This window comes from Haliotis cracherodii, unplaced genomic scaffold, assembly GCF_022045235.1.
Source record: "Haliotis cracherodii isolate W230 unplaced genomic scaffold, xgHalCrac1.p SCAF_14, whole genome shotgun sequence".
Classification (NCBI taxonomy): Eukaryota; Metazoa; Mollusca; class Gastropoda; order Lepetellida; family Haliotidae; genus Haliotis; species Haliotis cracherodii.
In genome coordinates, this window is record NW_027266269.1 from 28,821,699 (window position 1) to 28,834,219 (window position 12,521).

The following is a 12,521-nucleotide window of genomic DNA, read 5'->3' on the forward strand; positions in this document are numbered from 1 at the left end:
TTGAGTTTCTCCATCTTGGCATTCGCGCCCGGCGCCCTGGGGGCTGCGGCGTGTACAGTGGCGTGAATACTCAGCATGGCTGCCACCAGTGTCGCCTCTGCGTGCGTAGCTATATAGTCACAACCCTCGATCGGGCACTCCACATTCATAGGCGCCATCGGGACTGGTATTCTGTAGCGAATGTCCTAATTTCGGTATTACATGTACAGACGTGTATACAGTGTTCCGGTGGCTTTGGTTGGGTACGGTACCTGTCGACGTTCTCGTGGTCCGTTTGCACCAAGTCGTGTCTTCCTCAGCACTGACGATCTCCGCTTGACTGCAACAACGTGTTTAGTTAGAACAGAGTTCCATTTGTTCGATCACTTTACTTGAGAAAATCAGCGTGAAATGACAATAACTAAACAAGTATCGAACAGGTTGAAACACGGGTGTGTTTATAATTATATCTGGTTCCGGTTCCGATTGCGCATGTGCACAGGTACAAGGGACCGTCTATTACACAGGGGCGCCGTATAGTACAATGTTCTCTCGTGATATATGTTTCAAAGAGATACATTAATTTTCCCTAGTGACAGTAGTTTGCATTTATCTCTAAAGTGAATATTTCAGTCTTTTTTCCAGCTCCGTCAATTATTCATCCCACAAAGTAACAATGAGAAATGGGAGTATTATATTGGTCGCAAATGAAGTACAGTTTCTGGTTGTGGCAACAGAAATGTGTGGCAAGTGTACACTTATGGAGCAGTCAAGAAACAGCTGTAGAATTTACGTTTATTCAGGCATCGATCGTACATGAATTCAGCTTCTGTCAGCCATATCTTTCGAGGAGACGACACACGTTCGCTGCCGGTGTAACAAAGAATAGTTCCCTATGGAATAGTGTTACCGGTGTTAGGTCTATCTGTTCACAACAAGCCAAGATTTTTGGTTGGTTTGTTGTTTTACGCCGCACTCAGCATTATTCCACCTATATTCACGAGTTTCATAAAATTGGTTTTACACGGGAGCGAGTTTAGTATTTTATTTATTACTTGCAATTTATAACGTTTTTTTAATTATACTGTTGAGTATGAATAGGCTGACACCTATATGATCCACGACATAGTCCAATTGAGTTTAACAGAATAATACTTCAAACACGTCAAAAGTTGAAACGTATGACTTTCATACCATACAACGGGTCTACCTTTAGAATTCACAAAATCATCGTAGGGCTAAGACTTTCGCATCTCACATACTTTAACTTAGACCAACGACTGTCGTTGCGCTACAATACGATCGTCTTGTGGAACGGGCCTTGCACCTCAAAGTTTTCAATAACGTCACAATACCCGATGACGTAATTTGTGGAATTTTGATGCAAGATCCATCGGCGAAATAATGCCATGTGACGTCAGCCTAGCAACAAGGTTGCTGGGGTCATCGAGTGTGCATAAGCTCCTCTCAGTGATCTATCAACTCCACACGCGATGTCGTTGAATAAGCCAAGGGATGTTGAGAGCTTTCAATATTTGTTCGTGAAACGTGTTCCGAGAGTACATAAGCACGCGTTTTGGTATTACACAATGTGTAATAAAGCTGTATGTTTATTAAACGGGTGATCTCTTCACGGGCAAGTAATAAAAAATATAAACATAAATGTAGGATCATGAAACTACGCATGCAATGATACCTGAAACCTCTAATAGTCGTCACAGTATATTGTATTACATATGTGTCTTCTTGTCTGAAACATAGATGGAGGTGTTGTATGTTTTTGCAAATAATTTGGTTGTTATCTTTGCAACATTAAACCTGAGAAAATGTCTTTCGTTTTATCCTACCTCGTTATTCACAAATATCAAGACAATTTTGTCTCGCTACTGCTGTGGGAATTGTGTACGTCAGTTTTAATATTTGATTTGGGAATGGCCTGGTAGTCTGATAGCTATTGAACAAGAAACTTTCCAAAAAAGAAACTTGCCAAGTGTACAATGAAACTCCAGACCCTGTCAATCTGGAAAGTCCGCATTACAGATGATATTGTAGGGACAATCAACATATATGTTTTGGTTTGTTGTTTAACACCGTACTCGGCAATATCCGGCCTGTAAAATAGTCGTATCTGGACCAGACAATATGCTGATTGTTAGATATTGTTAGAACGATCAACACTATCGTTGAACGTTATCATGCTACTACCGAAGCCTCCGAGTCTACTTGTCGTAAGAGACAACTATGCTTGTCGTAAGAGGCGACTATGCTTGTCGTAAGATGCGACTAACGGGACCGGGTGGTCAGACTCGCTGACTTGGTTGATGCATGTCATCGATCCCACTTGCGTGAATCGCTGCTCATGAATCACTGAATTGTCTGGTCCAGATTCGATTATTTACAGAGCGCCGTCATATAGCTGTAATATTCCTGAGTGCAGCGTTAAACAACAAACCAACCAACCAATCTCCGAGTCTGACTACCATATCCATTGAGCCCTCTCTTACGACAAGTAGAGATTGCTGGGGTCCAATTCTAACCCAGAATACCTTAGGGCTCCAATGTATTTGTTATTTGTTGATACATACATAATAAAAATCACACTACCCCCAGCGTTAATTCCCAGTTTTTCGTTCTTTCAGGACACTCTCCGTGGTTTAGTGGATAGAGTATCTACCTGCAGAGCGGAGGTTTGTGTTCGATCCGTGGCTCCGTCATACCATACAGACGTTAAAAGACGGTACACGTGCATACATGTCGCTATATACGTGCAATAATCTGTCTCAGAACCAATGTTCCAAGATGCTGGCTTGGGACAAATGTACCGTGTTTTTGTGTACACATTAACATAGAGAAATTTAGATGAAGAACAATTTAGTCATTAATGCAAAGTTTAATTTAAAAACAAGTTGTGAAACATATTTGAGCATACTATACTGAACCGGAAAAGAAACGTCACCCCAAGTAACATTGCATGAAAAGTTGTCATTGAAATATCTGGGTAGTTTTTTTCAAAGTTTCTAAAATTTAACATTACTTTGTCCTGAAAAATGAAATTTGATGATAAAAAACAAAGCAGATGAAAATAAAAACCGATCGCCCAAACGCATCACAGCAACGGCCATGGTAACCCGATGCACATAGTTCCGTGCAAATTGAAATGCACATGCGTTCCCCCATTTCTTGCCCTATAAAAGTCAATCCAGATCGGATAACATTGCTTCCACATGCCACGATTGACAAGAAATCAGCGACACCAAGCCCTTGGACGATTGCAAGCTGGACGAACGGCCCGACAAGTAGCCAATGCATTTAAAGTCCACGTAAGGACCATAAAAAGGCTCCAGCAACGAAAACCAGACCACCAACACTACAGATGACCGACCACGTAGTGGAAGACCAAGGGTCACCCTCCGACGTCAGGATCGTCAGATTCTTCATCAGCATAATCAGGATCACTTTGTTACTGCTGCGGAAACTGTTCGACAGACCATGTGGACACACCAGTGACACATTAGTGCGGACGATTGACGAGCAGACACCTCCACTGTCACAGGCCAAACCGAGGACCCATGGCGCCACCAGCAGTGGAGAAGAGTCCTCTTCTCAGACGAGAACCGTTACTGTATCTCAATCTCATTAAAATCAGATCTTAGTTCTCGCTAAACAAAGATCTGAGGACATCCCATTAAGTGTCACGTCAGAACGACCTTTCATCCAACCACTCAGAGCGTCGCTTACCAGATCATGAAAGTGACAGTCGGAATGTATTTTCTAATCATGCAACCACGAAATATTTAACACGGGGTATTCCGAACGACAGTTAGGGTTTTTATGATTATATCCATACAATCTAGGCCACATATAAGCCATTCCAGAATGTTATTCTTATCAGTTATAATTTTCATAATCGAGAATACGTCAAAATATGTTTCGAAGCGTTCTCGCCAGTTTGAAACTAGTGTCGTAAAGCTTGAGAAAGCTGCCTTCTGATTGGCTAATGTCGATTTCTTGTCAGTCATTTCATTGGTCGGTCAAAATTCGCAAAAAGTCGTTCTGACGTGACCCGTAATGGGATGTCCTCCTAAGATTGACTGTATCTCATCAGCAGATGGCAGAGAGAGAGTGGGGTCTGACGACGCCGTGGGGAACGTTATGCGGATGCTCGTGGGGTGGTCCGAGCATCATGGTGTGGGGTGGAATTGGTCTTGCACAGAGGGTCGGCCATGTGGTTTTCCAGAACATAGGTCCAGGGAGAGGCAATGGTGTCACAGCAGCTCGGTACATTGATCAAGTCTTGATACCACACGCCACACTTCATTTGGCACGTCGCCGCAACCACGAGTTTCAGTATGATAACGCCCGTGCCCACACTGCGAGAGCAACAAGAGACTTCCTCCAGCAGAATGGCATCAGAAACATGCAGTGGCCTGCCCTCAGTCCCGATTTAAATCCCATTGAGCACCTGTGGGACGAGATTCAAAGACGGCTGAATGACGTCCGACCAAGGCTCACAACTGCAGCTGAACTTCGTCAGGCGTTTCTCAAAGTGACGGCTCAAGTGCCTATGGCCTTCATCAACCGCATCATCCATTCCATGTATCGACGTTGCACGGCAGTCATCAATGCACATGGCGGACACATGAAATACCGACTTGTGAGACTAGTGTTGTGTTTCACTTTAAGCAAATTTTACACTTTAATTTCAACCTTGATGATCAGGTTTGCCAAGTTTCATCAATTTAATATGTCTCAAAGTATGTTAACAGTGTTTGGACAAATAAGGTTTCTCATATATCTATCCATGACGACGTTTCTTTTGCGGTCCAGTATATATTTAGAAACAATTTATGAAACATACTTGAGCATAACAATATTATACATACAGTTTTATAACACTGGCTATAGGTCAACAGTAACCAAAGCTAGGCCACTTCCCTGGGGATCATGGGGACTTACAGTACCCCTGTTTCCTGCATGATACCCCAACAGGATTTACATCATCACTTTAGCTACTGGTTGTTGTGCACAATGCTAGCCAATATTAAAAAATACTCAGAAATGGCTTAAAACCACTGGTTGGTGATAGTTCCATCGATTAGGATTAGGATTAGGTGTCACACAGGGAGACAATAATTTTACAGTACTTTAACCTCCTGGACAGAGCCTTCAATAACGTCAGTTGATAATAGCATCACACACATTCTAAAAACAAGCATTTTTATTATTCACATACATATTTATTATTTATTAACAGAGCAATTTCTTTCAAATAGCTGATGATAAGATGTCCGCTGACACGGAAAAGAGATCTTTCAGATTTATGCTTTGATCATGTGAATCCCTTGCGATTACAAAGTCTACACGGGCGGTCGGGTAGCCTAGTGGTTAAAGCGTTCGCTTGTCACGTCGAAGACCCGGGTTCGATTCCCGACATGGGTACAATGTGTGAAGCCCATTTCTGTAACCAGCAAAAGACAATGTCACCCTGGCCAGTAGAAAGATCATTATAGAGTTCTGAAATGTCTAGAATAATAGGGTGATACACTTTGAAGTGCCTGAAGGCAAGACAACGAATCAGAGAAGATGATGAAAGTTTTAGATTGGTTTTGATATTTGATATAGGTCAAAGCTGTTAGGATAGCTTTGGCCTCAGCAGTAAATATAGAACTAGAATCTGGGATTCTTGAGGAGACAGTTCTGGATCCAATGCATATATTTCTACTGTTTACAGTAATGTATTTAATTCTGCAATTCGTTAACCATTTGTGGTATAATTAATGACGTGTAGCTATTAAAAAGAAATGCTTAAGATTTCATACTATTATTTCAGTTATTTGCAACATAAAATGTGTCACACAATTATCACATTATTCCTGGTGTTGAATGACAGAGGTTCAATATGGAGCATACATGTTTTGTGAATTATTATATACAACAACCTTGGAAATTGTACCAGACATAAGATTTTACAAATTTAGAATGTTGTTTTCTGTAATAACATTGGACCAGACAACCCCGTGATATATATCATGAGCATCGATCAACGCAATTGGGATACGAGGACATGCACTAACCATGCCTCAGCCAAGTCAGCGAGGTCTGACCACTCGATCCAGTTAGTCGCCTCCTATGACAAGCTTAGTCGCCTTTTACGTTAAGCATGGGTTGCTGAAGACCTATTCTAACCCGGATATTCACGGGTCGTATTTCTTTGTTACCATACACGTCGACGAGAAGGTCCGGGCGAAAGGCCCGAGAGGCGGAGCCTTGAGGTTACCCTTTCGCTTGCCAATCAAAAGTGGAGACTAACCGTGCTGTACCATTGGTTGGTTTGTTGGTTTGGTTTGTTGGTTGTTTACCGCCGCACTCAGCAGTACTCCAGCTATATGACGGCGGTCTGTAAATAATCGAGTCTGGACCAGAATATCCAGTGATTAATATCATAAGCATCGATCCACGCAATTGGTTGTAAGTTAGTTGGTTTGTTGTTTAACGCCGCACTCGGCAATATGACAGCTATATGACGGCGGTCTGTAAATAATCGAGTCTGGACCAGATAATCCAGTGATTAATATCATGAGCATCGATCAACGCAATTGGGATCAATGACATGTATCAACCAAGTCAGCGAGCCTGATCACCCGATCCCGTTAGTTGCCTTTTACGACAAGCATAGTCACCTTTTACGGCAAGCATGGGTTGCTGAAGACCTATACTACCCCGTAATCTTCACGGGTCACCGTGCTGTAACAAGACCAATGGCGAGTCGAGGGTTTGGTTACTGACTTGTAGCACTGACAGCGAGCGGTTTTGGAAAAAGCGGGGAAGTTACATTATATTCACTTTGATGACGTAGAATATGCATGACGTCACAAATAAGCTCAGATACGATCGAGTATAATCGTCATTCGACTCGGGGAACCTGGACGAGAAACATGTGGTCAGGTGAAATGGATGATTGGTTGGTTGGTTTGTTGTTTAACGCCCCATGACGGCGGTCTGTAAATAAGTCACGACCAGACAATCCAGTGATTGATATCATGAGCATCGATCCACACAATTGGGATCGATGATGAAATTGATGACATTATATGATTTTAAAGTTTTATAATGGGTCTGTATTGCATGGGGGGGGGGGGGGGCGCTCGGGTAGCCTAGTGGTTAAAGCGTTCGATCGACACGCCGAAGATTCGGGTTCGATTCCCGACATGGGTACATGGGAAGCCCATATGTGGTGTCCCCCGCCGTGATATTGCTGGAATATTGCTAAAAGCGGCGTAAAACCTCACTCACTCACTCACTGTAATGCATACAACATTGACAACTGTTTCAGTTTTACTGCGGACTTCAAGACAATAAGACAGTAGAGAATTTCCGAAGGTTTACTTTCATTTGAAACCTGGACTATCTTGTTTATTATTTGTTTTATCGCTTATGAAAACCTGTTTATTAACTTGACAAGAATAAACACTTGATTTCTCAATTTCTGTTTTACAATCTTCAACTTGTTACTTAAGTTCCACAACATTGTTGCAACTTTTGCAATACAATGTTATATCTTTGTATACATTTCACTAGGCGTGGCTTGCTGTTGTAACGGCAGCCAATAGGGAGCAGCCCTCGCCTAATATGGCAAAGCTTTGCTGCAACTTGTAGAATACAGCACGGCTTAGAACAAAGGAACCGCGCTATCTGTGCTACAAGTGATTAAATTGTATGATGTAGAGGAATAAATAAGATGAAAAGTATGGATGGGATAAGCAGGCATATACGGTAGATAAAAGTACTCTTTGTTTAGTTAATGTATTGTGACGTCATTACTCACAACAATCACGTGCTGAATACATAATGTTGTTAACTTATAAGCGCAACATATGATATGATTAACAGCTTAGCTTTCGCTGTTTTGCCTTTTGTTCCCAAAAGAGTCTGTTTCGGAGGATAATCTAAATTTATAATGTTGTTTGGTGCTTATGTAATATTAATTGCACATACATGTGTAACAGCTGCAAAAATCAATTTGCCACCTTGATCACTTGAGCAATTCAATAGGTGTTAGCCGGGAACAACTTGCAGATTCAGTTAACCAAAGGATAAGACGGACGTGGGGATGGCTTTGCTGTTCTGTATTGTGTTGGCACTTTCAATTAAAATGGGTTCCATATGTGGCGGAGATATAGTTGCTAGCAAGTTTAAACTCGATATTGACAATAATTTAACCTCAACTCGCACTTGGTTGGAAATAAGCCGGATCTCCAAAATGCATTGTTTCACCATGTGCGTTCATGATTTGCGATGTCTGTTTGTCAAGATATCTTCAGCAAAGTGTTTGGCGTCACGTGTTGAGGACACCCTTGACACCACCGACGTTGATGAAGTTGCTCAGATAGGACGTGTCTACAGAGTGTATCGAGGTGAGTAAAAAGAATTACATCAGTGATACCAGTCATCAATACCTTAGCGTGTTTGAATTATGAGATGATAAGATTAATATTGACAAGTGATCATTTAATTTTTAACCATAACTTCGTGTTCCAACGTATACAGCGGACATTTGGTGGTTGCAAATCTAAGATATGATTATATTTTTGAAAGTTTTTCTGGAGCAAAATGTTGTGTTTTCTTTTAAAAAAACAAGGCTCGTGAAGATCCGGGGTAAAATAATTATTCAGCAACCAATGTTGCCGTAAGAGGCGACTATATGCTTGTCGTATTATAAGAGGCGACTACCAGGATCGGGTGGTCAGGCTCGCTGACTTTGGTTGATGCATGTCATCGTGTCCCAGTTGCGTGGATCGATGCTCGTGATATCAATCACTGGATTGTCTGGTCCAGACTCGATTTTTAGACCCCCGTCATATGGTTGGAATATTGCTGAGTGCTGCGTTAAACAAACAAACAAACACACTTTTAGGGAACTTAAAATAAGATGGCCGCTGACACGGGAAAGTTGGTTGGTTGGTTGGTTGGTTGGTTTGTTGTTTAACGCCGCATTCAGCAATATTCCAGCTATATGACGGCGGTCTGTTAATCGAATCTAGACCAGACAATCCCGTGAATGAAATCATGAGCATCGATCTTCGCAGTTGGGACACGGGAAAAGTTTTGGTTTGTTGTTTAACGCCGCACTCAGCAATATTCCAGCTGAAGACCTATTCTATCCCGGAATCTTCACGGGTCGAGCATGTAAGTACATTAAGTAAAATCGTGGCAAAATCACTGAAAACAAAAATAGAAAAAAATTCCAAGTATCATGAGTAATGTGCATTGTAGGTAACTGTTGAGCACATCAGCCTAATTTACCACATCATATTTCGCACCTGTGAAGATCCGGGGTTTAACAGGTTTTGAGCAACCCATGCTTACCGTAAAAGGCGACTACGCTTGTCGTAAGAGGCGACTAACGGGATCGGGTGGTCAGGCTCGCTGACTTAGTTGATGTATGTCATCGTATCCCAATCGTGTGGGGCACTCGTGAAGAGCAACCTCCTCGTGGTGAGTGCTGGGTAGCGCTAATAGCTCTTCCCCCGTGTGGAACCGGGGCGAATATTTCCACAGCCTCCCATTGCTGGTCGTATGAGGCGACTAAAATGGGCAACCTGTTTGCCGTGGGTTGCGTCCCTGTGTCGGCGGAGGACGGGAGTCTGGTAGTTGAGGGCACTGGTTCCTGGAACTGTGTTCCTTTGCCCAACACACTACTTCGACCCTTACTTCGCCTAGACGGGTGGTAAGATGGGCCCGGTCTTATCAATCGGCTGGTCATGCCAGGCCCTGTGCGTAATATTGTATATGCACTCTTGTGTTGTATTATAATGTATATTTTGGACTTGGCCATGCATACTTTGTATGAATTACCAATTTTTGATGGAATAAATTGCCTAGAGTCTTACGCCAGAAGGCGGTGGCTCATGGGCCAATCTGGTGATGTTGACCTCTGTATTCTGTATGTCTCCAGTTTCTTGTCATGGACTGAACCTGCCTGGCACTACATCTGGTAGATAAATATAGCTATTCAAGTCATATTTGCTGGAGTATAACATCCCTGTATCCCTGGTGTTTGCATGCTGGAAATCCGATGCGCTACAACACTGTCCTTGTTGACACTCCATGGGGGGTGGGGAGCAGGTATGCTGAAACACTTTTCTTTCGCCATGTCTACCAAACAACCTGGTTCAATTCGTAACGATAAAAAAAGACGTCTTGAAGATGATGATTCTGGGAACATTCCCACCAACTCCGATTCATGGGCCCGATTCCTGGTGATCGAGGCTGCTGACAAACTACCTTTAAAACTGAATCCGTTTGCTATTTCTAAAGCTATTAACGGACACTGTGGACAAGTGAAAAATGTCACTCGTCTCCGTAGTGGTTCTATTCTTGTGGAGTGTCTGAAGAAACAGCAATCTCTATATCTCTTGTCGATCAGTCAATTTGCAAATGTTGAGGTTGCTGTTTCAGCATATAAAACTTTAAACTCCAGTAGAGGCATTGTTCGAGACAGAGCTCGATGTCTTTCGGACATGTCTGAACAAGAAATTGTTACAGAGTTAAAGGATCAGGCAGTGACAGCTGTTAAACGTTTCACCAAAAAGGTCAATGGTGTTATCACTCCCCTGAATACCTATCTCTTCACATTTGATAGACCAAGTATCCCTCGTTCAATTAAAGCTGGTTATGTTAATATCGGAGTGGAGGTGTATGTCCCCAATCCACTCCGGTGTTATACTTGCCAAAAGTTTGGTCATGGTTCCAAATCTTGTGATCGACCTCATGTTTGCCAGCGTTGTGGTGGTAAACATGACAGCACTGAATGTAGGGAGGACGTCAAATGTGCCAACTGTAACGGCCAACATGAAGCCTGGTCCAAATCCTGTCCACTCTGGAAGACTGAATCCCAGATATTGAAACTCAAACATCAAAACAACATATCATATCTGGATGCCAAAAAACAAGTAGCAAATCAGCTGCCATCAACATTAACGTATTCTGCTGCAGTGTCTCGTTCTGTAGCCACTTCATCCATAGAGTGTCAGACTGAGTTGACATGGGTTCACTCCGTTCAACCAGTTGAAACAACGTCGGTCATTCAGCCAAACAAATCAGATTGTCAGCCCACTACATCATCTTCAGAATCACAGACTGATCCACAATCTTTACCTGTTATTGAAAAACCAGGACATGTTCACATGTCAAAGACAGAAAGAAAAAAACTAAACAGACAACATCTTAGGACACCCTCTCCTTCAGAGGTGCCTGTCCATAACTCCTTTGGACCTTTGGACATGGAGGTAACTCCGTCTTCTCAGGCCAGTGCTAGGAGTTCTTCACGCTCGCGTGTGAGATTACCTATTGAGCCGCCATGACCCACACGCCTCATTTGATTCAGTGGAATTGCAGAGGACTCAGGAAATATTTTAATGAGATACAATTGCTAATTCAGGACTTTACACCATCAGCACTGTGTCTCCAAGAGACTTATCTTAAGCACAGCGATGTATTTGATTTACGGAAATACAATTGCTATCATTCCTTTTCACCTCCAGGTGAGAAAGCTACTGGAGGTTCTACTATATTGATCAGGCAAGGCATCATCCATAGTACTGTTCCCCTCAACACAAATCTTCAAGCTGTAGCTGTGCGACTTACCTTGCACATTGCACTTACTTTGTGCTCCTTGTATATTCCTCCTTCGAATACTCTTCAGCAGGCTGATCTTCAGAATCTCTATGATCAGTTACCAAAGCCCTGTATCATCATGGGCGATATAAATGGGCATAACCTTCTATGGGGAAGTCCAAATACAAACAGTAAGGGAAAAGTGCTCGAAGACTTTATTTCGGACAACAATCTCTGCATATTTAATGATGATTCTAACACTTATTTGCATCCTGCTACAGGAACATATTCAGCACTGGATCTCTCCATCACAGATTCAGATCTTTACAACGAATTTGAATGGTCAGTTCATGATGACCTTTGTGGGAGTGACCATTTCCCTACCATCCTTAAAACTGTTAACCCTACTGATCGTCCACCAACAACACGGTGGAATTTTACTAAGGCTGATTGGTCTTTATATGAATTACTATCCACTGAAAACTTAACACCTGACATTTTTCAACATGTTCAAGATCCGATACAGTTGTTTTCGGACTTGCTGAATGAAATTGCTGATGCAGCAATTCCAAATTCCTCTGTAATTCCACATATTCGTAAACCATGGTTTAACAACGAATGCAAACAGGCACGAAAATATAGGAAGAAAGCGGAAAAGTATTTCCGCCGCCATCCTACAGTCTATAACCTAGATAAGGTCAAAATTACCAATGCCAAGGCACGACGTGCTTTCAAACAAAATAAGCGTATGTCTTGGAGGAACTATGTCTCCAAAATAAATTCCCGCACGCCCATTTCCAAGGTGTGGAATATGGTGCAAAGAATAAAAGGCAAAGGTTCAAAATCATCTGTTCACCATCTTAAGGAAGGTGACACGTTATTAACGGATAAAACTGATATTGCAAATAAACTTGGAGAAACGTTAG

The 12,521-nt window shown here is 42.3% G+C and overlaps 1 protein-coding gene across 1 annotated transcript; it reads left to right on the forward strand.

The window, feature by feature from the left end:
* The first annotated feature begins 10,130 nt into the window (after positions 1–10,130).
* Positions 10,131–11,342, forward strand: LOC139460342 (uncharacterized). Its single transcript, XM_071241832.1, has one exon. The coding sequence runs from the start codon at positions 10,131–10,133 to the stop codon at positions 11,340–11,342; it is 1,212 nt and encodes a 403-aa protein (XP_071097933.1).
* Positions 11,343–12,521: the final 1,179 nt, after the last annotated feature.

Bases quoted from the DNA above. Each gene is read 5' to 3' on its own strand.
- LOC139460342 (XM_071241832.1), top strand. From the start codon at position 10,131: ATGTCTACCAAACAACCTGGTTCAATTCGTAACGATAAAAAAAGACGT.